The 26,358-nt window shown below is 51.8% G+C and overlaps 3 protein-coding genes and 1 long non-coding RNA gene across 12 annotated transcripts in view; 2 read left to right on the top strand and 2 right to left on the bottom strand.

Annotated features, from left to right (window-relative positions):
- The window catches only part of GAS7 (growth arrest specific 7), a 200,877-nt gene extending 197,975 nt beyond the window's left edge, over positions 1–2,902 (top strand). For all 8 annotated transcript variants that reach the window (XM_060136151.1, XM_060136158.1, XM_060136155.1 and 5 more), the window contains one exon: positions 48–2,902. The gene's annotated coding sequence lies outside the window, so the exon portion shown is untranslated. The remainder of the gene's footprint in view (positions 1–47) is intronic.
- LOC132512084 (uncharacterized) lies at positions 303–7,315 on the bottom strand. 2 transcript variants are annotated; one of them, XR_009537824.1, is made up of 5 exons: positions 5,398–7,315; positions 4,714–5,099; positions 4,128–4,263; positions 3,224–3,386; positions 303–1,455 (listed from the first exon to the last, which is right to left on the bottom strand). It is a non-coding gene; the product is annotated as an uncharacterized LOC132512084 (long non-coding RNA). The 2 variants fall into 2 exon arrangements; XR_009537823.1 differs by having other exon boundaries at positions 4,714–7,315.
- RCVRN (recoverin) lies at positions 6,905–14,079 on the top strand. The gene is made up of 3 exons (XM_060136159.1): positions 6,905–7,472; positions 10,568–10,679; positions 13,636–14,079. The coding sequence occupies exons 1-3, from the start codon at positions 7,092–7,094 to the stop codon at positions 13,749–13,751; spliced, it is 609 nt and encodes a 202-aa protein (XP_059992142.1). The 5' UTR covers positions 6,905–7,091; the 3' UTR covers positions 13,752–14,079.
- A 5,684-nt stretch (positions 14,080–19,763) lies between these two features.
- The window catches only part of GLP2R (glucagon like peptide 2 receptor), a 48,594-nt gene continuing 41,999 nt past the window's right edge, over positions 19,764–26,358 (bottom strand). The window contains exons 11-13 of the mRNA XM_060135544.1: positions 25,411–25,549; positions 21,269–21,310; positions 19,764–20,264 (exon numbers count right to left, since the gene is read on the bottom strand). Of these exons, the coding sequence (XP_059991527.1) occupies positions 19,929–20,264; positions 21,269–21,310; positions 25,411–25,549 (517 nt within the window). The 3' untranslated portion in view covers positions 19,764–19,928. The remainder of the gene's footprint in view (positions 20,265–21,268; positions 21,311–25,410; positions 25,550–26,358) is intronic.

Consider the following 26,358-nt stretch of genomic DNA (forward strand, 5'->3'; position numbering starts at 1 on the left):
CAGTAGGAGACATTTCTCCCTTCACTGGGGCTGATTAATGATCGAAGCAAATAGGAACCGTACAACTCAGGAACCAGGGGTTTGTTTCTGTTCCCTTTGTGAAAACCAATCCATTACGAGATTAGGGGATGGGTGCAGAGAAATCCTGGTGGAGCCAAAGCCCCTTCTTGGCAGTTCAAGCCATGAAATTCAAAGGACGTCAAAGACCTCAGCTTGTTTAAGTAATTTTACTTCCAGCTGTGAGGGGCCTTGACAAGGAGAGTTTAAACAGGATTCTGCAGACCTGCTGCTGACGATGTAGGTAGGGAAAGCCTCGGACAAATGTTAAGTGGGGCGCAGACCAGCGGCCGGCTTCCTTAGCCGGCATACTGTCTTATTTCCATAAACCTCCCCGCCCTTACAAGTCCCCCTGCCTTTTCTTTTCACAAGTTTATTGAGATCTTTGACGTTTGGTATCGGGGGTTCATTGACATACAGTATAATTCACCCTTTTGAAGTCTACAGTTCAGTGAATTTTGACAAAGGTACACAGCCTTGTAACCAGCACCGAAATCAACGTGGTATTTCCATCACTCCAGAACATCCCCTCAGGCTCCTTTGATGTCCATCCACTCCTCCCACCCCCAGCACCTGGTGACCACTGATGGATTTTCTGACCCTGCAGATTCGCCTTTTCTAGAATGTCATAGAAGTGGAGCCACACGGCAGTAGCCTTAGAGTCTGGCCTCCGTCACTCGGCCCGTTGCCTCTGCGTCACCTTGTGGCTGGATGTCAGTAGCTTGTCCCCTTATATCTCCGAGTAGCGGTCCGTTGCATGGGTGCATCCTTGCTTTTAAAATGAGTTGTCTGCCCCCAAAGTTCCTGGCCTGGGGTCTTAAGCTCGTTTGCACGGCTGCTTTCAGCCAGCGGCGCCCACGAGCGGTTCTTGGGGCTCACGCCTGCGTTTTCGGATCATTTTAGGTTTTTGATGATGCAGAAAGCTGCTGGGGGAGGGGGGAGGGGGCGGGCAGGGTCTCCACTGCCCTCCATTTCCGCTGGCATCTCAGCTGGTAGTTCTACTTGCTTCTGGGGACCCTCCCTTCAACTTGCCCAGTCCCTGCCATTTGGTGAGGGTTAGAGGGTGTGGAAGGTGGGTGGAGGGAGCGTGGATGAGAAGACAGGGAGCCCATCACCACCCTCTCCTGGATCTCTGTTCCTTCATCGGCAAACTGAAGGTGTTCGTTCTAGACGGTCTCCCAGGCCTCCTCCAGCTGCTGCGTTCTGTCTCCTCCCCTTGGCACCTCCAGTTTTGTACCCTGTGCCCACGTCATGCCCAATCTGTGTCCCATCAGCACGGCTGTGCGCGATGTCACCTAACACCCTCATGAGAGGGATACCCAGGCGCTTCTCTGTTCAGACACAAAAACTTACGAGTTTCGTGAGCTGTTGAGAATGAGGTAGTTCCTCCTTGGACCCCTAAAGAAAGCAGAAGCCATTAATTTTCATCCACCAAGTTTTGACACCATGTCCTGAAAGTCACTTCCAAGGAGCATAAACAGGCATGAAGACACGGCCCCCTCCCTTCAGGTGCTTGTCGCTGCCGGAACTTTGCTCACCTGGCCTGTGCCCTCACCGTACTGGATGGTGGCAGAGAGAGGGCCACACCCAGCTGACACTGGTCAGCTCTGGACCTGACCCCCAAGGTAAGAACTCCTCCAGGCACATCCTGATCGTGCCCTGCTCAGTGAAAGTTGAGCCCCGGAAGGCAACCAGCACCTCTCCCAGCAAATGGAAGACATTCTTGGGTCCAGGCCAGGTGAAGGTATGGGCCATGGAACCCAAGTCACAGGGCCCCACGCTGCCAGGGACCATGAAAGTCATTCCTGTCGGGCCGTTCCTGAAAGTGAGGGACCCAGCTCCCCTTTCCTGGTGTGGGTGAGACCAAGACAAGTGACAAAAGCCAATGTTCCATTTCCCCTAACCCTCTAGATGCTGGGGCGTGGCTGTTGGGTGCCTTTGTTGGGAGGTGCCTCTGAGGGAAGAGGGGTTGTGATGAACTTGGCTCTTTATGCGCTCTTCAGGGGAATTGACCCTTTGTGTCTGAGGGAAATTCCTAATGGGATTGCAGCGGCGGGATGCAGGGGGTCAGGCACCTGCGTGCTCTCCTGGGGACAGTGTGACATGGGGATGAGGAAGGAAAGCCTATGGTACCAGGGCAAGAGCACCGGACTGGCCCTGCTCTGCTGTCTCATTTGTCCCATAACCTGAAGTTAAGTCACATCCCCTCCCGAGACCCGTGTGATACCGAGTGGAGTTGCTCCCCATCCGGCGCCACACGCGGCAGCAGACTGGCTCTCGGGACTGTGGCCTCCAGGCAGCCATGTGGACCCAGGGACAGTCATTCAAAGGGACACGAGCCATCCTTGGTGACAGGGGCCCCAAATTCGCATCTCTGCCCTTAGGAAGGAGATGAAGGGGGTGGGCAGCCCTTTCACAAACGAGCACATCAGCAAACCCCATGAAAGTGGAATTTTCTAACAGACTTGCTTGTTTGCTCTGTTTTCTGTAACTTTTGCTAAATACTTTATACATTTTTAACGTTAAACAGCGGTGTTTCCGCCAGCATTCCTCCTCCCAGAATGAATGTGTTTACTCCACACTGTATATCCTCCCATCCCCTGGCTGCCTAGATCAGTAAATAAAATTGACGTACTATAATTTATAAGTAACACTCTTGAAACTCTGATCCCTATGGAGGCTGTAATCCACCCTTCCCACCCTGTCCCCACCCCACCCCCAGCCCCGTAATAGCATTTGTGTGTATTAATGCTGAAAAGTTAAATGTTTAAAGGGTTTAAATTTTGAAGGCGTTTGCTATATATAATTGTTCTGCATTATTATAAAGCATTTTCAGGAAGTTAAATGTTCTCTTTTTTTTTTTCGTTCGGCGCTGTGTGTACACTTGAGATGCTTAGATTCATCCCATGTAAAATAAACTGTCCAGAGACACTGAGTCGTCCCACTGGGCAACCCTCTTCCCTGGAGGGCTGCCACACTCGCCTGTGTACAAATGGGCTCAGCGTTCCTCCCATACTCCCAGGCTTGGTGATAATTTTACCCCCGATGACTTAGCAGAGGGACAAAGGGCACCTGGGCATTGACCCCCACCCCCACCCCCCGATGGGTATCACGCTGTCAGACCCACACCCCTGGCCCCGGTCCCCTCCCCTGGAGACTTCTGTACCTGTGAACGGAAGAGGCTCCTGGCTGTTATTTCTTTTCTTATCCATCCATCCATCCAATAATTATTGAACACCACTGTATGTCAGACACTGCTCTCAGTACTGGGAACACATCAGTGATGAAAACAGATCAAGAACCCTGACCTCATGGAACTTATTTTCTAGCTGAAAGAGACAGAGTAATGAAATGATACAGTGTGTGTGAAGATGTTAGGTGTTATGGAGAAAGGGCGGGGGGCAGGGATGGGTAGTTTCAGGGGTGAGGGTGGGTGAGTTGCAACATGAAATAATAGGGTGATTGGGGTGGCCTCACTGAGAAGGTGACATTTGACCAAAGTCGAGGAGACCTGGGACTTTGAAGTCCCTCCCTGGGAGTAAGCCTGGCAGGTAGCTGGGGGAAGCATGTTCCAGGCAGAGGAGGTAACCCCTGTAAGGGCCGGAGGCACCTAATGGTTTGAGGCCAGTGTGGCTGGAGGGCGGGGCGGGCAGACTCTGCAGAGCTTGGAAGGCCTTGCAAGGCCCATGACTTTTACTCTGGGGGCGTGGGGTGGTCCAAGCCGGGTAGCGCGTGCAGCCTAATTTCCTTGCTGTGGGGCGCGCTAGGGGGTCAGGGGACCAGGGCAGCCATAACTCGGGCAGAGGGGATGGTGCCTGCAGGGGTGGCCACGTGGAGGTGGGGAGAATGCGCGGGTCCTGGCCGTGCCTTGAAAGTGGAGCCAGCACGATTTCGAGCCAGATTGAAGGGGGGGGGGGGGTGACGGCAACAGAGGCGCTGGTGATGACGCCGAGGATGTCGGTCCAAGCAACCCGAAGGACGGATCGCTATTTACCGCAATGGGGACGCCCTTGGGAGGGGCGTTCCTTCCCATTCTCGGCCTCCCACCCGCCCTCTCCAAAGCCCCTTACCTCTCTGCTTCCTGGCCGGGGTCGAAGGGTCTGCTTGCCGTTCAGCTCACGCAGGGGAAGGTAGAGGAACGGGATGGGAGCTGGGGGACTCCCAGCTTGGGGTGGGACAGGGCCAGCCTCTGGGAAGAGCCTGTGTCTTTCAGTGAAGGCCAGGCCGGGAGGGGGAGACACAGAGTCACTGGCCGGAGACGAGGCCTTCTCCCCAGTGGTCTTAGGGGTTCGGGGAGAGTTTATGGCCCCGGCTCAGACTTAACAAATCCGTTCACAATACATCATCCCCAACAACTTGTTTGGCTAAGGAGCATAAACTCTCCCTCTGATAGAAGATGTTTATTCAGGTTTTCAAACAAACCTCCAGGTCATGACCCCTCTCTCGGCAGCATCAACACAGCTGCCTGTGGTCCCCTCCCACGGTTGGGCCCCTCCTGGGCACAGCAACCTGAAGAATGTGGACAGTACCTGCTCCTTCCTCCTTGCCCTTGGGAAGGGCAGAGGGACTGGGGGAGCTCTGGCTGCCTTCTGTGTTAAGCCGGGGCCCTGCCTCCCTACCCGCCTCTTCCGTCGTCATGGCAACCCAGGTCCTCACCTTCAGAAATGCGGCTTCTTGACCCCTCTGCTCAGGCCTCCTTGAGAAGGGAGGCGGCTGTAATGTCTTGAAAAGAGCCCTCAGTGGAGAGGCCGCCCTGGGCTTTCCTCCTGGCTTCGCCATTTGGCAACTGTGTGACACAGGCAGGTGACATCCTTTTGGAGCTTGGTTTCTTCCTGTGACATCGGCCTCGCCTCACCTGCAGTCTCGGTGTGGATACCCAGGAGGCACTTCTAATCACCTCCCATGCCAGGTTCAGAGGCCAGGGTGAAGGCCTCTGGCCTCACTTTCATGGCCTGGCTTTTGTTTGTTTGTTTGTTTTTGAGTTCAGTGACTGTCCTGTTTCCAGCTGCTCTGGAGAACAAATGCTGCAAGATAGTGAAAGTCTAGACAGAGAGAAAGGGCTCCTTTCAAGAAATGATATGCTGTCACAAACTGATGGGAAAAAATAATGACACACACATACGCACCCCACCCCCTAACATGAAGGCCTCCTGAGAAACACTCTGGACCCGCAGTGGGTGGGGTGGGCAGGAGGGAGAGGTCAGCACATCTGTGCCTGAACTTCCGGGTCCTTTCTGAGCAACACCAGGGGAGGCTGGCAGGGGGCTTTCTCCCAGCAGCGGGGACCTGCTTTCCCCTGCCATTAGCCTGTTACGAAATAGGATAAAAACCCCGACTCACCCGCCTAGACACTGTGGGCTTTATTCTTCATAGTTACCACCCCTGGACAAAGAAGAGACATCTCTCCCATCCAAGACGGTGATTCTGGGGTTCCAGGCGTTATGCCCAGCCAAGCCAGGGCGCCACCGACCTCTCCTCTGGGTGATGAGATTTAAGGTGCAAACCTACTCACGAGGGCTCTTCCCTGTGGCCTGTCCTGCTGACCGAGCTGACCGCAGCGGCGGAAGCCTCCCCTGGTGGAGCTCCCTGTCCCCTGCTTGTCCAGTCACTCACTCAACAAGCATGTTGTCTGCCAGCTCCTGGCACCAGGCTTGGTTGCAAACTGATGACCTGCTGCTGAAACGGAGCCACAGATAAGTTATATTTATCCCACCCTATGTTTTTGAAAATTTTTGAAAATTTGGAAATCACTCTTAAAGTTTGGAAATTGCAAATTTCCAATTTTTCCAAATTTCCAAATTTCCAGATTGCAATTTTCAAACCTGAAAATCTGATTTCTGGATTTCTTTTGGCTTACCAAAAAATCTAGTAACACCAGGCCATAATCCCATCTGACCACATTCAAATGGAGTCAAACACTGGCAGCCCCTGCCATGCAGGCGTGGGCCTCACCACGCCTACTGCCTCCCTGACCCCCGGCTTCACTCACACACTCCACTTGCTGGCCCCTGTAAGCAGTTTAGTTTTTGATCCCTGTCATAGAAGAAGAATGGCAAAAACTAACATGCATTCAGCTCTTACTACGTGCCAGGCCCTATTCTAAATGCATTGCACGTATTAACTCGTTTCAGCCTCACAATAACAGTGGGAGAGACGCTATTATCATGCCTGTTCACTCAAAGAATAGTCACTGAGGGCCCAAACCCGCCAGATACCCTTCTGTCGATGGAGATGCAGCGGGCAACAAGACAGATAGAATCCCCGCCTTCATGGCGCTTTCATTCTGGTGCGATCCCAGGCAGCAGGCAGAATACGTAAACAGTAAGTCAGAAGGTGCACGTGCGATCAAGGAAGAGCAGTCAAGCAGGATAAACAGCCTGACGGTTGGGGTGCTCTTGTTGACAGAATGGTCACTATAGGCCTGGCCGAGAAGGCGACATTTAAGGAAAGCCGTGAAGGAGGTGAAAGATTAGGGGAAGAGAATTCTAGGCAGAGAGACGTTAAGAAACGCACCTGGGGTCACACAGCTAGTAAATTGCAAAGCTGAGATTTGAACCTGGGCTGCTTCCAGAGCCTGGCTCCTGACCCCTGCATTACAGGGCCATCCCTGTCGCTGAGACCCTCAGAAGGCAGGCAGGGAACATCGTTGCTCTTAGAGAGCTAGAGCTGGTGGGGTAAGTTGGCGCAGGGATGGGTGAGGGGCAGTGGGAAAGGCCTCGGCTCAAGGCTGCGGCTCTGAAGATTCGGATCACCTGTCCTATCCTCCCAGAAGGCCAAGAGGGATTGACCTCCTGCTGTCAGCTCTTTATTTTAATCTCAGGGGGCTTCTGGGAGCTCGTCTCCCCACTCAAGCTCCGGGCCCCTCCTCCCTCCAAGTACAGGGGTGAACCAGCCACAAATCCGCCTAATCCACCAGCATCTCAGGGTGCAACCGCCTCCAGCAGCACCCAGCCAGGCAGCCCGGAGACCCCATTCCTCCCACACACCCACCCACCCAGCGGCGACAGACCGGCTGGGCCCACACCTGCTCACCCATGGGGAACAGCAAAAGCGGAGCCCTGTCCAAGGAGATCCTGGAGGAGCTGCAGCTGAACACCAGGTTCACAGAGGAAGAGCTGAGTACCTGGTACCAGTCCTTCCTGAAGGAGTGTCCCAGTGGCCGCATCACCCAGCAGGAGTTCCAGACCATCTACTCCAAGTTCTTCCCCGACGCCGACCCCAAGGCCTACGCCCAGCACGTGTTCCGCAGCTTCGATGCCAACAGCGATGGCACCTTGGACTTCAAGGAGTATGTCATCGCCCTGCACATGACCAGCATGTGCAAGACCAACCAGAAGCTGGAGTGGGCCTTCTCCCTCTACGATGTAGATGGCAACGGCAGCATCAGCAAGAACGAAGTGCTGGAGATCGTCACGGTCAGTGGCAGCCTCTGCGCTCCCGGCGGAGCTCCCGGCTGAGCTGCACGGGGCTCACCCGGGATCAGGACCCCCCGCTGCTGCTTCCGCACAGGGGGCCTGGCTGGGGGCGGGGCCGGAGGGGGGAGTGGGGACCCGGGCTTTGGGAGTCAGTGGCTCTGACAGCGTGGCCAGGAGGGGTCTCCAATAGACCAGTATTAATAGAGGGCTGGGCGCGTTCCCACAGCTTCACTTTCCTCCTAAAGAAGAAGAATCTGGGTATTGCCTACTATTTACCTTTATTGTTTCCCTCTTTCCCTCCCACCTTCCTTCCTTTCTTCATTAAAATGTCCTTCAAAACCTTCCACAGGACGTACTCAGATTCTTTCACAAGTCATTATATATATACATATATATATATATAAAAATATATATATTTATATTTATATATATATAGCCACAGGGCTTGTGGGATCTTAGTTCCCCAACCAGGGATTGAACCCAGGGCCATGGCAGTGGAAGCACGGAGTCCTAACCACTGGACCGCCAAGGAAGTCCCTCACAAGTCATTTTAAAGACACATGTTTCAAATACATTGGCCCAGGATAAGTATATCTGATAAGATTTTTAGATGTCTGAAAAAGAGTTTCATTTAATATATAAGGAATTCATGCAACTTAGAAACCTACACAAAAGAAAATGAAAATCGCCTTTAATTTCATTATCCAGAGAAGACTACTGTCAACATATGGGCATATACCTTTCCAGTCTTCTATCTGTAGATTTAAAAATAATTTTAGAACTATGACATATTCACATGTGGTTTTTAGTATACTTTTTTCAGCCACTATTTTATTATGAATGTTTTCAATATCAAACTGTTTTTAATAGCTGCTTAGAATTCCATCTTATGGACATGCCGTAAAATTATTTAACCATCCCTATATTTTTGGACAATGAAGACGCTTCTGTTTTTTCCTATTATATCATTTCTATTTCCCTTCATTTAGTATCATTTTACAGGATCTTTTTTTTGGCCCCACTACCCCATGCCACTAGCTTTATTCCTCTAATTCCATTCCTGTTAAGAGAGAGAATGTTTTTCCTATTTTATATAATTTTGGATGCATTTGCAATCCTGCTTTCATTTGCACAGTTCTTCCACCCTTATTAGGAGAAACCATAAATAAAATAGCTAAGCATGCAGCTTGTGGTAAGTGGACTCTGCTTGGCCTCCCATGAGGGGCAGGTGTGTGTGGGAACCTCGCTGGCCTCTGGGCGCGGCCTGTAGAGCAAGCTCTCCTGGATTGGCAGGTGGCCTGGGATGGGGACCACTCCCTCAGAACCACCTAAAGGATGCCAGGCCCAGCAGAGGCCTACAAGTTGGTGCTCCTTCAGGGAAAGGAGGAGTTGGGGGAGGAGAGAAGGAGGGGGGCATCCACAGCTGAGGCTATGCAAGATGATGCCGAGGGCTTCCCTGGTGGCGCAGTGGTTGAGAGTCCGCCTGCCGATGCGGGGGACACGGGTTCGTGCCCCGGTCCGGGAAGATCCCACATGCCGCGGAACAGCTGGGCCCGTGACCCATGGCCGCTGAGCCTGCACGTCCGGAGCCTGTGCTCCGCCACGGGAGAGGCCACAACAGTGAGAGGCCCGCGTACCGCAAAAAAAAAAAAAAAAAAAAAAAGATGATGCCGAGCCTCTACTATTCACCAGGTTCAAGGTCACTGGCCTGGGAGTCAGAAGTTAAGGATTCTGGTCCCAACTACTTCACCACCAAACTGCATGGCCTCGAGAAAACCATACAATCTCCCAACGCCCAGGGTGAGGATGCAACTGTTCGTTCTCGGTCCATTCACCAAGGCCCTGACAGTCCGTCCTCGGCGTTAGAAGCGGGGTTGGCCGGCAGCCAGCCACTCCCAGCCTTTAGCCGTCCAGCCTGCACGTGGTTCCCTGGCTCAGGACAGACAGAGGAGTTAAGGGAGCCACTGCACTTCAGCGCCGGGAACCTCTGAGCTCTGAGCGCTGTCAGCAAGGCTGCTGCCCCAGCTGCCGGGTTTGGTTTCCTTGCTTCTCTTGTTACGGCACAGGGAGCTGAAAGGGGGCTTCTAAAGCTGCTGATCTTCCCTCCAGGTTAATTTCACAGGCATTACTGCCCCTGCCTGGCTGGCTCCCCGATGTCCCCAAGGCCTGGTGGGATCCTAGTAACCTGGAGCTGAAAGGGCACATCGAGACCACCTTGTCCCTTTCCCTGATCACAGGTCGGGAGGCACCTCCTTCTTTGCTGGATATTGTCCATCCAACTCCTTTATTAATGAGACTAGAGGGAGGTGAGACAGATCCTTGAGCTTTAGGCTAAATCTCTCTCTGGACCCCTCCCTGAGCAGGCGGGTAACTGAGGGGCTTCCCGAGACCTTCCCCAGCGCCTCGAACGCTCTCCAAGACATTCCAGAATGGCACGCGATGCAAGTACAGAGGTTCTAGAACCAAACGTGACTGGGTTAGAATCTCCACTCTTCTGCTTCCGGCTGGGTGACTTCTAACAAGTTAGTTGACTCAGTTTCTTCCTCTGTGAAACGGGGCCAATAACCCCCACCTCATAAACTTGTCATGAGTCTACAGGTAAAAAGTGCCTAGAAAAGTGGCACACGTTAATCACCTGACAAATATTAGCCCTTACAACCAAGGTACCACCTGGACCCAGAAGAGGCCGTTTGATATTCTAAAACTTCTGGGGAGTGGGGTTAAAGGTACCAGTTCCCAAACTGCAGCCTCGGGGCTGCTATGGGATTATCATCAGGAAGTTTTTGATTCTTATTTTCATTTTCTTAATAAGATGAAAGTCATATGTCTACAGGGGCAGGAAATTCAAACAGTGCAGAAAGGGACAAAATAAGAAGGGAAAGCCGTCTTCACCCCTCCCCCACATTCCCTGTCCCTTATGAGGATCTCAGAAGTACAGATGCCCCTTCCCCACCCCCCAGGAACTTGGATTCAGTAGGGCGGGCTGCGGCCTGAGCATCTGCATTTTAACCTCTGCTGTGGTGCATCCTGGTAAGCGACATGGGTTCCCCCAGAATTACTCCCTCTCACGGGTTCTCCCTCTTGATTTGGTGTAGGCTATTTTCAAGATGATCAATCCTGAGGATGTGAAGTGTCTTCCGGAAGATGAGAACACCCCGGAGAAGCGAGCTGAGAAGATCTGGGGGTTCTTTGGCAAGAAGGATGATGGTGAATTACTTCTCCTTCCTAGCCTTTGATTTCACAGTCATGGGCTGTGTCCTAGAGATCCCAACAAGATTGACCCTTCCGAGTCCAGTGCCCACGCAGGACCGAGGACCCCTCCTCCTGCTGCGGGGCTGTCGGAAGGGCTTCTGTGGGGACTGGCGCAGAATGGTCAGTGGGCAGTTGTGGGACCCCTCTGGAGCTGATGGGAAATGGCACCAGATCCCACCACTCATAAAACTCCATCCCTGCCTGAGATCTCTGGGGGGAGGGGGAAGGCTCTAAATGATGGTGTGCTTTGGAAGAAAAAACATCTTTTGTTATGACAGAGTTAACCCACGTTGAAGGAATAGTAAAACGTCAAGGCAACAGCCCATTAGCAGTTTGTATGCAAACATGCAAACGGCAAGTTTAGAGGCTTTGCAAAGCAAACCACTTTCTTTTCCAATGGAGTGCCTGTTGTTTTTAGACACTTTGGTTTACTTGTTTACAAAAATGCCTTCTGCACGGTTGGGAGAGGGTAAACCTCACTTCAGAATAATCTGAAAGCATGGAGTCCCAAGTAAGTGGGATCCCAATTTACATGGTTTTTCCTTTAGGAAGTTAGTTTGGGTCCCTTGAGAAGCATGGCCAGATGGGATTAGAGTTCGATTAGATTTCAAGAGATTGATGGGGGGAAGGCGTATGAGGGAAAATGGGGAGGGGTCTGGAAGAGGCAGGGATAAGCCATCAGACTGCAAAGCAGATGAAACGTTTATGCGCAGAGGCAAGGAAAGCAGGTTGGGTAAGAAAAGTCTTAGACTGCAGTGCTGGGCTAGGACAGTCTTGGCAAAGCTGAGGGGGTGTCCTCAAGCCCCCTTCTTCCAGGAGCTGGCCTGTCTTGGCTCCCTGCCCTGTTCGGTCTGGCTGGGAGCAAGCAGCCTGTGGGGAGTACGGCCTTGCATTGTAAGCGGAGATGGATTCCACAACTGGGCAGTGAGGGCTGTTGGTGCATGAGGCCCACGTCCAACTCGGGAAAGACACAGGAGAGGGGCTGGTGTCAGATGGGGGCTGCAAGCTTGAATGACCACAGGGGCCGTGATGATGAACGAGAGAGAAGTGGACAGAGGCCCTACTAAGTGATAGATAGGGACTGGCGAACAGTGTGGGGCGTGAGGGCCTGTCTGGTCTTACGGCCTCTGGTCAATTGTTGCCACGCTGGAATACAGCACCACTGGGGCCCCACCATCTGATTCGTTCAAAAGAGAGGCCAGCAATCGAGATGTTTAAAATCCGAAGTGCCTCAACTGATGAAACACTGCGTGGTCCAAGCACATCTGAGGAACCGGTATTGGCCGCTTTTGTGATCTCTGGGGCAGTCTCTTCCCAAGGTTCCCGGGCACAGGCCTGAGCGGGCTGTTCAATAAGGACCCTGCTAATCTGCGGTCTGGGAAGAAGGCAGATTAGCAACCAGATCTTTGACGTTAGGGCCAGAACTAGGGCGAGGCAAGGGAGGTGCCCTGGCATAAAATTTAAGGAGGCACCATTCTCAGGTGCCAGCCCTGTGCTCGCAGGACCCTAAAAGTGAGAGCCTCCTTAAATTCTGGAGGGTAGGCCCCTCCCTTGCCTCACTCAGATGTCACCTCCCCTTTGAGCGCACCTTCTCTGGGATGCAGACTGGTGGCACCTTACCCCACTGGCTCTTTCACCTGCTTCATGACCCCCTTCTGGGTCTGCCATGTGCTGAGTTCCTTGTTCTGCTACGTGCTAAACTGCAAACTGACCCAGGTGAAACTCACAGGGAGGCTGAGACAGTACTGCTACCGCGTGATTTGTGTTTTCACATGGCCCATCTGGAGACAACGCCTCACTCCTGGGAGGAGTTTCAAGCTATGTGTGAGGCTGATAGAGCAGCTGGGACTGCTGCTGCTGCTTCTTTTTTTTTTTTTATAAATTTATTTATTTATTTTTGGCTGCATTGGTTCTTTGTCGGTGCGCGCGGGCTTTCTCTAGTTGCCGCGAGCAGGGGCTACTATTCATTGCGGTGCCCGGGGTTCTCATGGCAGTGGCTTCTCTTTGTTGCAGAGCACGGGCTCTAGGTGCGCTGGCTTCAGTAGTTGTGGCTCCCGGGCACAGACTCAATAGTTGTGGCGCACGGGCTTAGTTGCTCCGCGGCATGTGGGATCTTCCCGGACCGGGGCTCGAACCCACGTCCCCTGCATTGGCAGGCAGATTCTGAACCACTACACCACCAGGGAAGTCGGCGGCTGGGACTTTAAAACCCAAATTTCACCATCCTGACCTGCACAGGGAACCAGGCTGGATCCTAATCCAGGAAGGATTAAGGTTGCCGAAAAGGCCTGGAACATAAGCCAACGGCGAAACCCAAATAGCTCAGCCGAGCTTTATTGAGCACCTACTACGTGCAGGACTATGAGCATAGCCATGAGCAGGAAGGAACAGCTGCCTCGTTCTAGGGTCATTTCTACAGGTGACTGTCTCCATCAGACACACAGTTTCCTGGGCCAGGGGACATTATCTCACTCCTTTCCACGCCACACCCTGCCCTCTGCCCCCTGCAATGACCTCAGCCCCAAACACAGTGACTCTGGCACAGAGGAAGGGCTTAGTGAGTGCATTTCCCTGGATAGAACTGAATTCCATAGTTGGGGACAAGGATCTCTCTTGTCCTAAATGGGCAGGTAGATCACGGGTGCAGAGACGCCTAGGAAAGGATCACCAGCCAGTCAGAACAGACACAGCACACTTCCTCGAGGCTCGGCAGTGCCTGAACGTAACCCTCTTGTTGCTGGTTCCTGGGGAGGTCCAGGGGTCCTAGGGTGGAGTCAGGGGTGGGGTTACCCTCCGGGGCACTGAGACTCAGTATTTTCATAATAGATCCATCCGTACTGGGTATGCTGGCCGACGTCAGCTTTATCGCAGCCTATCCTGACTGTAGTAATTTCTTCCCCCCTGTGCACAGATAAACTTACAGAGAAAGAGTTCATCGAGGGAACCCTAGCCAATATGGAAATTCTACGACTGATCCAATTTGAGCCGCAAAAAGTGAAGGAGAAGCTTAAGGAAAAGAAACCCTGACGTCAACTGCTCAGGTCTCCTCCCCGTCCCCCACGCCCCAACGTAAACACGCATGTGCACACGCGCCCCCGGGGCGGGAGAGCCTCCAACCCGCAGCACATTAACCCCGCAGCACGGCTTCCTGCCAAACGGAAGCGTCTTTAGCAATTCACCAAGTCCCAACCACTATACCTGCCTGCCTCCCCTCCACCTGCCCGCCAGCCCAGGCTTCCGCAGTAATCCCAGGATTAGGTCACAGGAGGCCTAAATATCCCCACCCCGTACCGTGTAAGCTCCTTTGTGGATTGTTGGGTAAGCAGGTTCCAATAAATGCAAGAGGAGCCGGGAACATAGCTGACTGGTCATTCTCGAACTGGAAGAAGAAATGATTTCTGTCGGCTCAGCCTCAAAGACAAGGATGTGTCGCAGCTGTAGGCCAGGGTGCGGGGACTGTGGTGCTGAAGGAGAGACAGCACAGCCATGTTCTCGGGCAACTCAGGGCGCAGAGGAGACCACAGACCTTTAAGGAGTCGGTTGAGGTGGTGAGGTTACCATGGAGACACGCAAAGCACTGTGGGAAGACAATGGGAGGGGCCGACTTGCCCAGAGATGGGGAAGGTGTTCCTCATGAAGAGGCATTTCAATTAAGGCCCAGTGGACTGCCGTGGGGGAAGGGTGGTGGTGGGGAAGCAGTGTGTCTCAGAGACCCTGAGGCAGGAATGAGCGTTTCGAGTTCTAGGGCCCTGAGAAGGCCAGTGTAGCCAGAGAGCAGAGAGGGAGAGCGGATTGTGAGGTAAGCCTCCAAAGCAGACAGGGGCCAGCGCATGCAAGGCCTTCCCTGCAGCCCAGGGGAGGTGAGGGTGGTGGGTACCGTGTGGGGTTTCAAGTAGGAGGGATTTATGTTTGTAAGAGGACCCTCTGGCAGGGTAGAAATAAATCAGAGGGGCAAGCCCGAGGCCTGGAGATCACACTCTTACAGTCGCCCAGGTGGCCTGGGCCAGGGGAACAGCGGTGGGATGAAGAGAATGGGACCTGCTCGGGAGATATTTAGGAGGTAGAATGCACCTGACTGGTACAGGGGAGGTGGGAGGAGCAAGGATGGCAGCCAGGTTTGTGGCTTGGGTGCCGGGTGAGTGCTGATGTCATCCACCGAGATGGGAAACACCAGGGAGAGATGCTGGTTTCAGGAGATAATGACAAGTTCAGTTTTGATACGCTGCAAGGTGAAGAGAGATGGCCCTGAGGCCCCTATTTTTAGGGACAAGGAAAAGGAGACGCAGAGACGGCAAGCAGGTCGCCCAGGGTCAGCTAATGAGCAGATGCCAGGCCAGCACTGCCCACTGGCCCACACTGCCTTATCAGAGCTCTAGGGCCTGGAACACCTCAGAGCTCCACTGGCGGGTTCTCGAGAGCATTGTGTTCAGTTTTGAAAGTTCATTTATTCTCCAGGCCTAAGTTCCAAGATGAGGTTAGAAAAATGCAGGACATGCAGATGTCCTGGACACTTGAGCAACCTGTGTGCAACGCTCTGAGGCTGGGGCGTCTCCATCTGCTGGTGTGGGGGGATCACCCCAGCTTTAGCAACAGCAATGGCACAGTCACCGCCGCCAGAAAGTGCCGCTCTTCGTGGAGGGCGAACTGGAGGGTCATCATAACACTTACGGACGGAGCGCTTCCTATGGGCCTGGCATCCTGCTGGAGGCTTGGCATTATTTCACCGATGGAGGTGTTATTATCCCCATAGTGTAGATGAGGACACCAAGGCCACGAAGTAAGAGTAGGATTTGGTACTCAAACAGGAGTCCCTTTGATTACACCAGGCTGCCTCAATAGTTTTCACCTGGACATGACAGGACAGAGAATTCTGGGATTGCACAGCATCGGAGCTGGAAGTGAGAGGGGGCTACACAGCATCTGGTCCAGTGGTTCTGGGGGGAGGACAGTAATAACCTGCCCAAGATACCCCTCCAGTATCAGACATAGCGGGCCACCCAGGAGCCATGTGGGAGGGAGACGAAAGACCCAGGGTGGTCTAGGGACAGAACCAAAGGGCTCAATGCCTCACTCCAGTGCTCTTTCCACACACACTGCCCTCCATGACTCAATCTGGTTGATTGGGGTGTGAAGTTGGGAGCTTTTCACTTCTCTCTGAGGTCAAGGTATCCTTGTCACTCGAGTCTAAAAGGATAGACACTGCATAATAACCTTGTTGGTTTGTGGTTCAACAAGAGACATAAAGGGGCCACTGGACCTTCTGTTGGCCAATGGAGGACCCAAGGGTCATAACCTAATTAGCACATCTTCTGTTCGCTTGGGGTGGCAGGGCCACTTGGGCTGGGATCCTGTACAGCTCTAGGGCACCCTGTGGGGAAGATGCTAAGAGAACTTAGAGGCAGTGCAAAGTCCAACTTGACTGAAGAGAAGAGAAGGAGGGAGGGGTGGTAATGAGCTATGTCATCAAGACTCTTCCAGATGCAAGGAACGGAAGACCCAACACCAGTTGCTGTGGCACAAATATTATTGACTCATGTAACTGAAATTCCAGGAGTAGCACCAACTTTAAGGTCAGGCTTAATCCAGGAGCTCCAGCGAGGTCTCAGGGCTCTTTCTCCATCTCCTGGTTCTGCTCGCTGCTGTGGAGTGTCCATTCCCAGCCAGGCTTTTCCCCCAAGAGGGCTACCAGCAGATCCAGGCTTACTTCTTTGTGGTTCCAATTTCAGCAAGAAAGAAAAAATGCTTTTTTTGGTCAAGAGTCCCAGGACTGTCTCTCACTGGCTCTGATTGGTTCTATGTCCATCCCTGACCCAATATCTGGTGCCAGGAGGATGTCATGCTCAGACTGGCCAAGCAGATTTCCATGCCCATCCTTGGGGCTGAGGATGGAGTTGGAATGACTCAAACTTCAAGGACTGAGAGTGGGAGATGTGTGATTTCCAAAAGGAAAATTTTGGTGCTGTTAGTATAAGAGGGGTGGGTTGTAAAAATAGATGTCCACTATAGAGACTTTGTGGAGGTCACTTCACATCTCTGAACTTCTGCTTCCTCATGTACATGGAAACTCAAGGGCAGAAACAAACTCGTCAAGAACAATAACCCAAACTGCTCTCACAGGGTCCCAGCCTCTTGTGCAGTGGCGCTTGGGCATTTCTTAGCATCCCCAGGAGGCCCCCCAGACAGATTCATCAATAGGTCCCTCAGTGCCAGGTACCATTGCTGCCACCAGTCACATTTCCACCACAGCCAAGGCTACAGTGCTTCTGACGTGTCCAAGCTGTGTGCTGGGCTGCCGGTGTGCTTTCTGGTCTCACCAGCCATCGATGTTTCTAGAAAGTGTTCCAGGTGATTGCAAAGCCAGGATTGAGACCCACGAGGCTGGATCTTTAAGGCAACAGCAAAGTGAATGATCTAGGGAGTGGTCTAGAAGAAGGCAGACACTTGCCTTCCACCCTTTTGACCTCTGACCTCTGCTTCTCTCTCCGACCTCTCTGCCCACTCTTCTCGGTCCCTGAGACAATGGACCACCCAGGTTCCCAGGCTTAATACGGCAGCTCTTTTTCCCACTTCTGGCCAGTAACAGTGCACCAGATTCTCCAGGGGCAGAGACCTTCAGCTCCAGTGTGAAACCAATGTAAAAGAATCAACAAATCAAATTAAATAAACTTATGTTAATCATTAGCAGAACAAGAGCAAGCAGCAGTGTGTGTGTGTGCCACCCCATGTGTGGAGTGAGCGGGGAGGGCATATTTACAAGTGCTTGAAAAAAAGTTCCTTCTACTAGTGGCCGGGTCCTGGGTAACTGACCCTCGACAGCAACTGATGCTCCCAAGATGCTTCTGTCTTGTCTCCTTTGATCAATGTGTTCTGAACCTGCTCTGAACTGGCTATGCTGGACACTAGCTGGGAATATGACACGGCCCAGCTTTCTAGGTGCTAATGGGTTGATGAGAAACGGCAGAGATTTTGGCAGAAAGGAAAAAGTAGGACATATATTTTAATGACTGAATTGTGGACAATCTGGACACCAAAAAACAAACCTTTGCTTTGTTACGTACTTGCCTAATGTCATTGCTTCAGTTTCCCCTGTTGCACAGCAGAGCCAGGACTGGGGGGAGGGGAAGATGGGCACTGGCCTCAGGTGCAAAATTTAAGGTAAGCGACAAAAAGCTCAGTGATCAAGATAAATAATATTTTCATGCAATTGTTTAAAAATGAAAATTAATGTTAAAACGTCCATGATGAGCAAAATATCAAAATTGTATATAGTCAGGACCAGACCCTTTATTTGCATCTCATGGCCTCACTTACTTCACCCTCATCCCGGCCTTGGTTCCAATAAAATGTCATTTTTATAAATGGCCCGTGGGCTGTAGCTTGCAGATTTGACTTTTTTTAATATTGCATTAAAATATTACTTATCTTGACGACTGTGGGTTCTTAGTACTCTCTTAAATTTTGCACCTGAACTGAGGTCTGCTTGCCTCACTCTGGTCTCTGTCCTGCTGCAAAGTGTCCTTGACAATGGAGTTGCCAGGTGAAACACAGGATGTGCAGTGGATTTGGATTTCACGTAAAGTACATCCCGTGGGATATACTTAGACAATAATTATATTCATTTATCCAAAATTCAAATTTAACTAAGAATTGTGGATTTTTTTAACATCTTTATTGGAGTATAATTGCTTTACACTGTTGTGTTAGTTTCTGCTGTATAACAAAGTGAATCAGCTATACGTATACTTATATCCGAATTGTGTATTTTTAATTGCAAAATCTGGCACCCCTACTTGATAAGTATCATATCGCGCCTCCCCCGATATAAGGCAGGACTTGGTCCCACAGCATAATACCTCGACCACCCACGTACACATACATTTTACACGCTGTAAAAGTGACGCTCCTGAGAACTGACACCCTGTTTCCACAGAACGTTCCTCCCTTGACCTTCCTCAGCCTCTTGCCTTACAGCTGCAGCCACTGAGCCTGACCCTAATTGCCTGGGCCCTCCTCAGCCTCCAGAAGCACCCTCCACTCAGGGTCTGGGCACAACTGACTCCCCACCTGCAGACCGGGTCCACAGCCCCGGCCCCCTCGGTGCCTCCTCGGCGTAGCCACAGTCCTCTCGTTTCAGCTGGGTCCCCTCCAGCTCTCACATCCAATTCCATACGAGGAGTGGGACTCTTATCAGTGGGGGACTCAGGGCCGGGAGAACAGTGGGCAAACCTCCCAGAGCAGAAGGTACGGCCATCCAGGTATCAACGGCAAACCAAAAATGGCAGAGAACGGTAGGCAAGTAAGGCTTGAAGAAGCCAAGCTCAGACAGGCAGGCGGAACCAGAAAAGTGAGAAACTGACCAACAGCAACTTTCAGAGGGGCCCTGGGTGCTGGGGCCAACCCTCCGAGGAAGGATGGGCTCGTTACAGATCAAACAGAGAACTGCTGCTGCCCACGGATGAGAACTGAGATGGAGAGAGGGAGGGAAGACTTGACAAGAGAGGAAGAAGAGAGAAGGGAAGGAGAGGGCTCTGGGGGGCAGAGTGCGGTCCACCCCGTCAGAGGAGGGCAGGCGTGTCACAGCTGAACTGCTGAATGCAGGACTCCGGCGGTCTCTCCCGCCAGCGGCCAGCTCAGGGGGACTTCTGGCTGCTGCCCATCCTGCCCCAGGTTTTCAAAATGTGGGCTCGCATCAGAATTACCTGGGATGCTTGTTACACAATTCCCATCGCCGGCCATCGTCCCAGGTGCACCCTCAGAATCTCTGCCATGAGTCAGACTCTGCATTTAAAACACTTCGCAGGTGGTCCTTGGACACACTGAACCCGACTTCAGAGAGACACCTTGTACCATGAAGAGTAAAGGAAGGATAGCGGCTGGCCTCTATTTCATAGCAGACCTCTCTCCGTATCCTAGGGCTCCATTCGCTCGAATATGGGCCCAGCCCGGAAGGCTGGTGGCGCTCTGGGAAACACACCTGCGGGGGTGATGAGGATGACAGGGCACGCAGCCTCTGTCGCACAGAGCAGGGCAAGCCGGGAAGAGACGTCCAAAGTAGGCGGGGCGACGTCACGTCGGAGTGGGCGGGGTGCGCGGGAAGTGGACTGACTCTGCACCCGCAAGGTCAGCAACGTACAGCTTGGCCGCCTCCTCCCTCGCCCATCTCAGGAGTCTCCGGGGAGCGGAGCCAGAGAGGTGGGCTCCTGCCTAGATCTCGCTCTCCTCGAGAATCTCCTCCACGGTGTGGACCAGGGTGAAGTCCCCCTCGCTGCTCTCCGACACGCTGCTGCCCCGGGGCCAGGCTGCGTGGCCTTGGCGGGGCAGGGCGCCCGCCACCCGCAGGCCCTCCTCAGTCGAGTGCAGGAGCTGCCCACCGTGGGGCGAGGGCCGCGCCTTCTGCAGCTTGCTGGAGCCAGTCCCCTCCGAGAGCTTCTTGGGACATTTCTCTAGGAATCGGAAGTTCTTCCCCAGGACCCAGGCTCTGCAGCCCGAGTGGTGGGCTAGCAAAAAGCGGGCCCACTGCTTCCGCAGCTCGGCCTTCACCTGCCAGGTGAGAAGAGGGCGGGGTTACTGCCTGGGAGTCACTGAGTCCAGTGTCCACTCGGCAAATGTGTATTGAGTGGCTACTCTGGACCACCCTTGGGAAACCTACCTTCTCACTAGGGGAAACGAACAAAGAGAAGCAGAGCAGATGACAGTGACACCGCGAGGCCTTTAAGCAGGACAGTGGGGTGAGGAGACTAAAATCTGAGATAGGGTGTTCAGAAAAGGACTGTGTCGAGGTGACATTTGAAACCTGCCTGGTGGATCATGGGTCCCTGCTTGAAGATACAGAAAAGGCAGCAGTGAGCCAGACGGAAGAGGTTTTGATGTCAAGAGGCTTACATTCTAGCGGAAGGAGACAGAAATCCATATTTAAACCTGGGGTGGGGGGAGGGGAAGATGAGAGGGAGCCAGAGATTCCACCAACTCCTCAAGTCAGGAGAAAACTGCTCTGGGCTCTTCCCCTCCCCCTTTCAAGCCTCTTTCTGGAGGAGCAGAGAGTTGGTTGGGGGCTCTGCAATAATATTAACAATAAAAATAATCGTTGTTACCATGCATAGGACCTTTACCATGCATCCCTGGGGTATCACTGCAGGGTAGGGACCACTGTTATTCCCATTTTACGGACGAGGAAACTGAGGCTCAAAGAGCCACGGTGACCTGACTGATGCAGGTCTCCCAAGTGGGTGAGCCATGGTTTGAATGCAGACTTTTGGACTCCAGAGTTACAGCTGGTAACTGTATGACACTTTGATACTCCCAGGACGGCTCCAGCAGGGCCACGGTTGGGCTCTGGAAAGAAAACTCATCCCAATACCTTTCCCCATCGGTCTAAGATGCCTGCTGCTCTCTCGACTGGATGTCTGTGGTACCCATTTGTCCCAGGACGTGCTGGTCACTGCACACCCCCCCATGGCACCGTCATGTAAACCGAGCTCTCCAGGGGCAGTAGGATGCTGGCCCCAGCCTCGCAGGGAGCTGGGATGGCAGCGTGGAAAACGTACCTCTCCATTGGAAAAGCAATACTGCAAGGCCACAAGCAGTCCCTGGAATGAAAGGAAGAGGTGGCGTGAAGCTTGACTCAGTAGCAGGTATGTCTGACGGTTACTTGGCAAGTCCACAGCCCGGCCCTAGTCCTAGTAGCCCCTACAAGAGGCAGGCAGCTACTTGACTGTACTAACTAGAGTGAGTCATAATGAGTACATTAACTCGGATTTCCACGGGGTCTCTTCCTACTTTGACACTCACCACCCACATCAGCCTAGGCATTTGCTTACACGCTCATAGGTCAATGATGATTAAACCCTAAAGGTTCTCCATCATTCATTCAATTATATAAATACTGTACAAGGTGACTGTCCCATTTCTGTTTGTCCATAGTGGGCAATGGCTAATTTTTTTTGCCTGATTTGCATCCTTTCCTGACCCTCCCCTACTCCCTGGGCTTCCGGCAGGACTGTCAATCATTTGGTCCTCATGTTCTAGGAGGGCCATCATCACAATCAGCAGCCCAAATGGTCACGTGACCCAAGCAGGCCCAATCCCAGTTCTTCTCAGCAGGAAAGAAGAGAAAGCTGCACCCTCTTCCCTGCTTTTGCCAACTTTATAGTCAAAGTTAGTCTGGAGACACTCAAGGGCATCTTCCCGGCTACGTGGAGAGCGCCCGTCTGAGGATAAAGCCAACATAGAGAATAGCAGAGGCTGGAGATGGTCAGAGGCAGATTTTGATGATATTGTTTGAGTGCCTGGATCCAGCTATACCTGATCCTGAAATTTTCATTTTTGTGAGATAGTAAATACCCTTTTCTCGTGTCAGAATATTTCTTCTGAAAAGATAGATCATTTCATGCCTGGGGTTTACCATCACACTTAGATGAAAATACAATATCCTAACCGCAGGAGGAGCTAGGGTGATGTGGCCTTGTGTCTGTGTCACTGACCTCACCTTGTACCACGCTTCCCCTCAGCTACTATATTCCAGCCACACGGACCTTCTGGGTGCCTTCAGCATCTCAAGCTAATGGATTAGGTTGCTGTATAACTAAGTGGATCAAAACAATAAAGATTTATCGTCTCACATACTTCCTACGGGCCAAGAATCTGGCCATGGCTTAGCTGGGTATTCCCGCTCAGGGTCATTCTTCTGGTTGCAGTCAAGTTGTTGGCTGGAACTTCAGGTATCTGAAGGCTTGACTTGCTTCCAAGACAGCTCACGTGCCTGGCAAGTTGGTGCTCGTTGCTGGTAGGAAACCTCCATCTCCCTCCACAGAGCTGCTTATGTGTCCTCAGGACGTGGCCGCTGGCTTCACCCAGAGGGCGTGACCCAAGGGAGCCAGGCGGAGGCTGCAACCCTTTTTATGTCCTAGCCTCAAACATCACACACTTTCATGCCCACAATACTCTAATGGTTGCACAGGTCAACCTTATTCTGTGTGAGAGGGTACTACTCAAGTCTGTGAAAGCCAAGAGGCAAAGATGACCGGGGGGCATGTTGGAGACCGGCTATCAGCTCATTTCTTCCTCAGGTCCCGTTGTCACACTTTCTGTTTTCTGGACCATTCTTTCCTCAAATCTCTGCCTAACTGGCTTCTCAAAATTCAGGTCGTAGCTCAAATATCTCCTAAAAGAGAAGTCTTTCCCCACCACTCAATTTTTGGTAGCCGTTCCAGTCACAGTCACAGTTCTCTATTTCATAGTCTTCAGAATATTAATAACCAGAATTGTTCTTCATTTGTCAACTTGGTTATTATCTGTCCCTCCCCGCCCCCTTCCCCCAACCAGAAGACCACCTTTATCTGGTCTTTTCACTGCCAGATATTGGAAGGGGGTGGGCGTGCTTTCGGCGTGCCGGAAGTCTCACAAATGAGTTGGGTGAAATAGGATTCCTCATCACAAGTGTGTCTTTCACTTCGTCAGGTCCTTGAGTCATGGTTGGAGGGACATCCTGGAGTCTGGTTGACTCTCATTCTAGATGAAGCGAGTGTGAAGGGAGCGGTCCCACGAACAGATGGCTCTCACTCCATGTGTCACCACCACTTGGCGGTCTCTCCAAAGACCCCTTGACAGCAGGAGGCTGGTGAAATTCACTAAGCAATAGGCCCTTGGGAGAGTGAAGGGTCCCCTAAAGCAGCAAGGAAAGGAAGCTGTTGGGTCCAGTGCTAATTTCTATGGTGGAGTCACTAAGATACGACCCACTGAACGTGCACCTGCACATCTGCCCACCCGTGCTCTCACCTCTGCCTGGCGGGCTGGAGGGGAACAGCGTGGGGGTCTTTACAAGGTGCATGGCCTCTGTCCAGGCACAAGCTCCTAAGTGTGTTTCTAGCTCCATCTGCAGAGCTGCTCTGATTCCTCACCTTCCTCGGTGGTGCCTGAGCTCAGGCTGCTGCAGGACCAAACGATCAGTGTGGTAGCTGGCCTCCAGAGATGGCCCCAAGGATTTCTCCCCTCCTGGTAGGCATATGTGACCCTTCACATCAAGAGATGGACCGTATCTTCCCTCCCCTTGAATCTGGGATATCCCTGTGACTCCTTCTACCAGCACAATGTGGTAGAAGTGACATTCTGGGACTCCCGAGCCTTTGCCTTAAGAGGGTTGGAAGTGTCTGCTTCCTCCCTCTTAGGGCATTTGCTCTTGGGATACTCCTAAGAGTCCAGCTGCCATGCTCTGAGATGCACAAAATACGTGGAGAGGCCACAAGGAGAACTTAGGTTCCTAATCGATAGCCCCAGCTGAGCTCCCAGCCAACAGCCCATGTCAACGTCCATCCGTGTGAATGAGCTGTCTTGGATGTTCTGGCCCAGATCAAGCCTTCAGATGTTTGCAGCCCCATTCAAAGATGACATGTTTCAAAAGGTTCACCCTGCTGAGTCCAGACAGCCCAGCTTACAGCATCATTCGAGATTAATAACATAGTTTCTGATTCAAGCCATGAAGTTTGGGGGGAGTTTGCTACACAGTAATGGGTGACCCAAACATGCTCCCTTGCCAGGGAGTCTGGTAGGCTAGGATCTGTCCTACAAAGAAATCTGTCCCACAAAGCTCTGCAGGAGCGTCTTATCTTCAGCTGGCCTCGGGTGTGTGAGATCAGCTGATCAAGGGGTCACATGACCGATCAAGCCCTCAGAGGAAAAAAGGCCACGAAATACTACTGACATAACAGCTGTAATTTTTTGTTTTGTTGTTGTTGTTTCTAATTTGGGATTACTTTTTAAAGAAGATTAAGACCAAGCAACATAGGAAACCCAAGTGACTAAACTTTAGCCTTTGAAATCCCCCAAAAGATTGAAGTAAATTAAACATGGTTTCAAAATGAAAAAAAGTTACCAGTGGGTGCTCTGTCTCCATTCAAAGCCACGTGCAATTCAGCTCTAACAGAAGGTAAAAAGAGCCACTGTCCAGTTGCCCCTACCATACCTCAGGCTCTGTCCCCTGGGCCTTTGGTGAGTGTGGGGATTTGATGAAATTTATTTTGACCCAGATAAAGCCACTCCAGCCAGTCTCAGCCATCTGAGCCTCCGCAGCTTAGGCTCCAGACATACGAGTGGAGAAGTCATCTATAAAGTTCAGCCCCAGCAAGCATCCCTGGAGCAGAGGTGAGACATGCCTACTATGTCCTACCTGGATTCTTGACCCCCAGAATCATGAGAAATAATAAAAATTACTGTCGTTTTAATCTGCTAAGTAATGGATGACAATTGAAGCCATGGATAACCAAAACACCCAGGTACCTGAACCACAGGTGGCCTCCTGTTTCTAGTTTCATCCCACACACACCTGTCAAAGTCCCGAGAGCCTCCTGGTCTCTACTCACTGTTCATTTTGCACAAACTGTGCAGAGAACCCAGCAAAAATAAGCGCTTAATAAAAGGCTTCATGCTGACACGGTGAATATGATTGTGAGTCACACCAACTATTATAGTGCCGGAAACAAACCACTTTTCCCTTCTTAGTCACCGAGTCACGCTGGCAGGATTAAAGCAACATTTCCCTCTCCACCCCCTTCTAATGCCAAAGCCGATAAATCCTACTGGTAACCAGAGCTCCCTTTCCCTCTTCGGGCTCTCGCAATTTCGAGTGTGTTTGGATCAAGGGCATTTTGTTTTCTCCAAAGCCAAAGGCATCCTTGTTCAGACATCAACTTACGTGGAAGGAGCTCAGAGTCAACTGAATGAAGAGTCGTATGTATCTTGGAAATCCTTCAACTTGATCGTCCGTGATGAAAGAGAAGAGAATCTCATGAACACCCAATAAAGGAATGAGGACCAGCGTGGACTTGGCCAATCTGCAGACAGCAATCAAATACGTGTCATGAAAGCCACCTTGGGAACGGGCAACGTTTCCTGCTCTTCTGTGCATCGTTTAGCCCTAATGGCACTTGATAAATAGCTGATTCTCCCTTTTGTCTCCTTGGCTACACGCTGAATGCCTTAAGGGCCGGTGTGGTCCTGTCCACTGATGCATCCCCACACCTGACTCATGGAAGATGCTCAGAAAACATGAATTGGATGAATGAATGAATGAATGGATTCCTCCATATAATGATATACCTACAGATCTTAATGTTTTGTTTGATGGATAGATTTCCATGCACATGGCTGTCACCATAGGACATTACATCCCTTACCAGGTTTGACAAGTTTCCTATTACCTAGCTAGCAGGTGCCTCTACCTCTTTCTCTATTTGGGACTTCCAGTGTCAGTGCTTTACGGAGCCTGAGAAGAGAAAGAAAATGACTTGCTCAGGGTCACGCAGCCACTAAGTGGTACCTCCCAGCCTGGAAGTGGGGCTTCTGACCTCACACTCAGGCCTTGCACACTCCAAGCAGGATTTCATCATCTGCCCCAAGCTGCCCCCAACCCTGGTGATAGCAAGGGCAGCAGGAAATGAGAAACTGATCTTCCTCGTGAAAAGCCCTGTGTGGAAGCTTGCTGTTGTATACACTCTACACAAAAAAGACAAACATTCCTTTGTACCGCCCACGTGCAAATGCACAGCTGGGACCCAAACATTCCATACCGCATACTGGTGGTTCCCAAGTGGACAGACTATTAGAATTCCTTACGGAGCTTTTAAAATAGATATATTTTTAT

Source organism: Lagenorhynchus albirostris, chromosome 20 (genome assembly GCF_949774975.1).
Source record: "Lagenorhynchus albirostris chromosome 20, mLagAlb1.1, whole genome shotgun sequence".
In the NCBI taxonomy this organism is placed as follows: domain Eukaryota; kingdom Metazoa; phylum Chordata; class Mammalia; order Artiodactyla; family Delphinidae; genus Lagenorhynchus; species Lagenorhynchus albirostris.

Coding starts and splice junctions, on each gene's coding strand:
- RCVRN (XM_060136159.1), top strand. CDS start 7,092: ATGGGGAACAGCAAAAGCGGAGCCCTGTCCAAGGAGATCCTGGAGGAG. Junction 7,473..10,567: donor AAGTGCTGGAGATCGTCACG/GTCAGTGGCAGC, acceptor GATTTGGTGTAG/GCTATTTTCAAGATGATCAA. Junction 10,680..13,635: donor CTTTGGCAAGAAGGATGATG/GTGAATTACTTC, acceptor CCCTGTGCACAG/ATAAACTTACAGAGAAAGAG.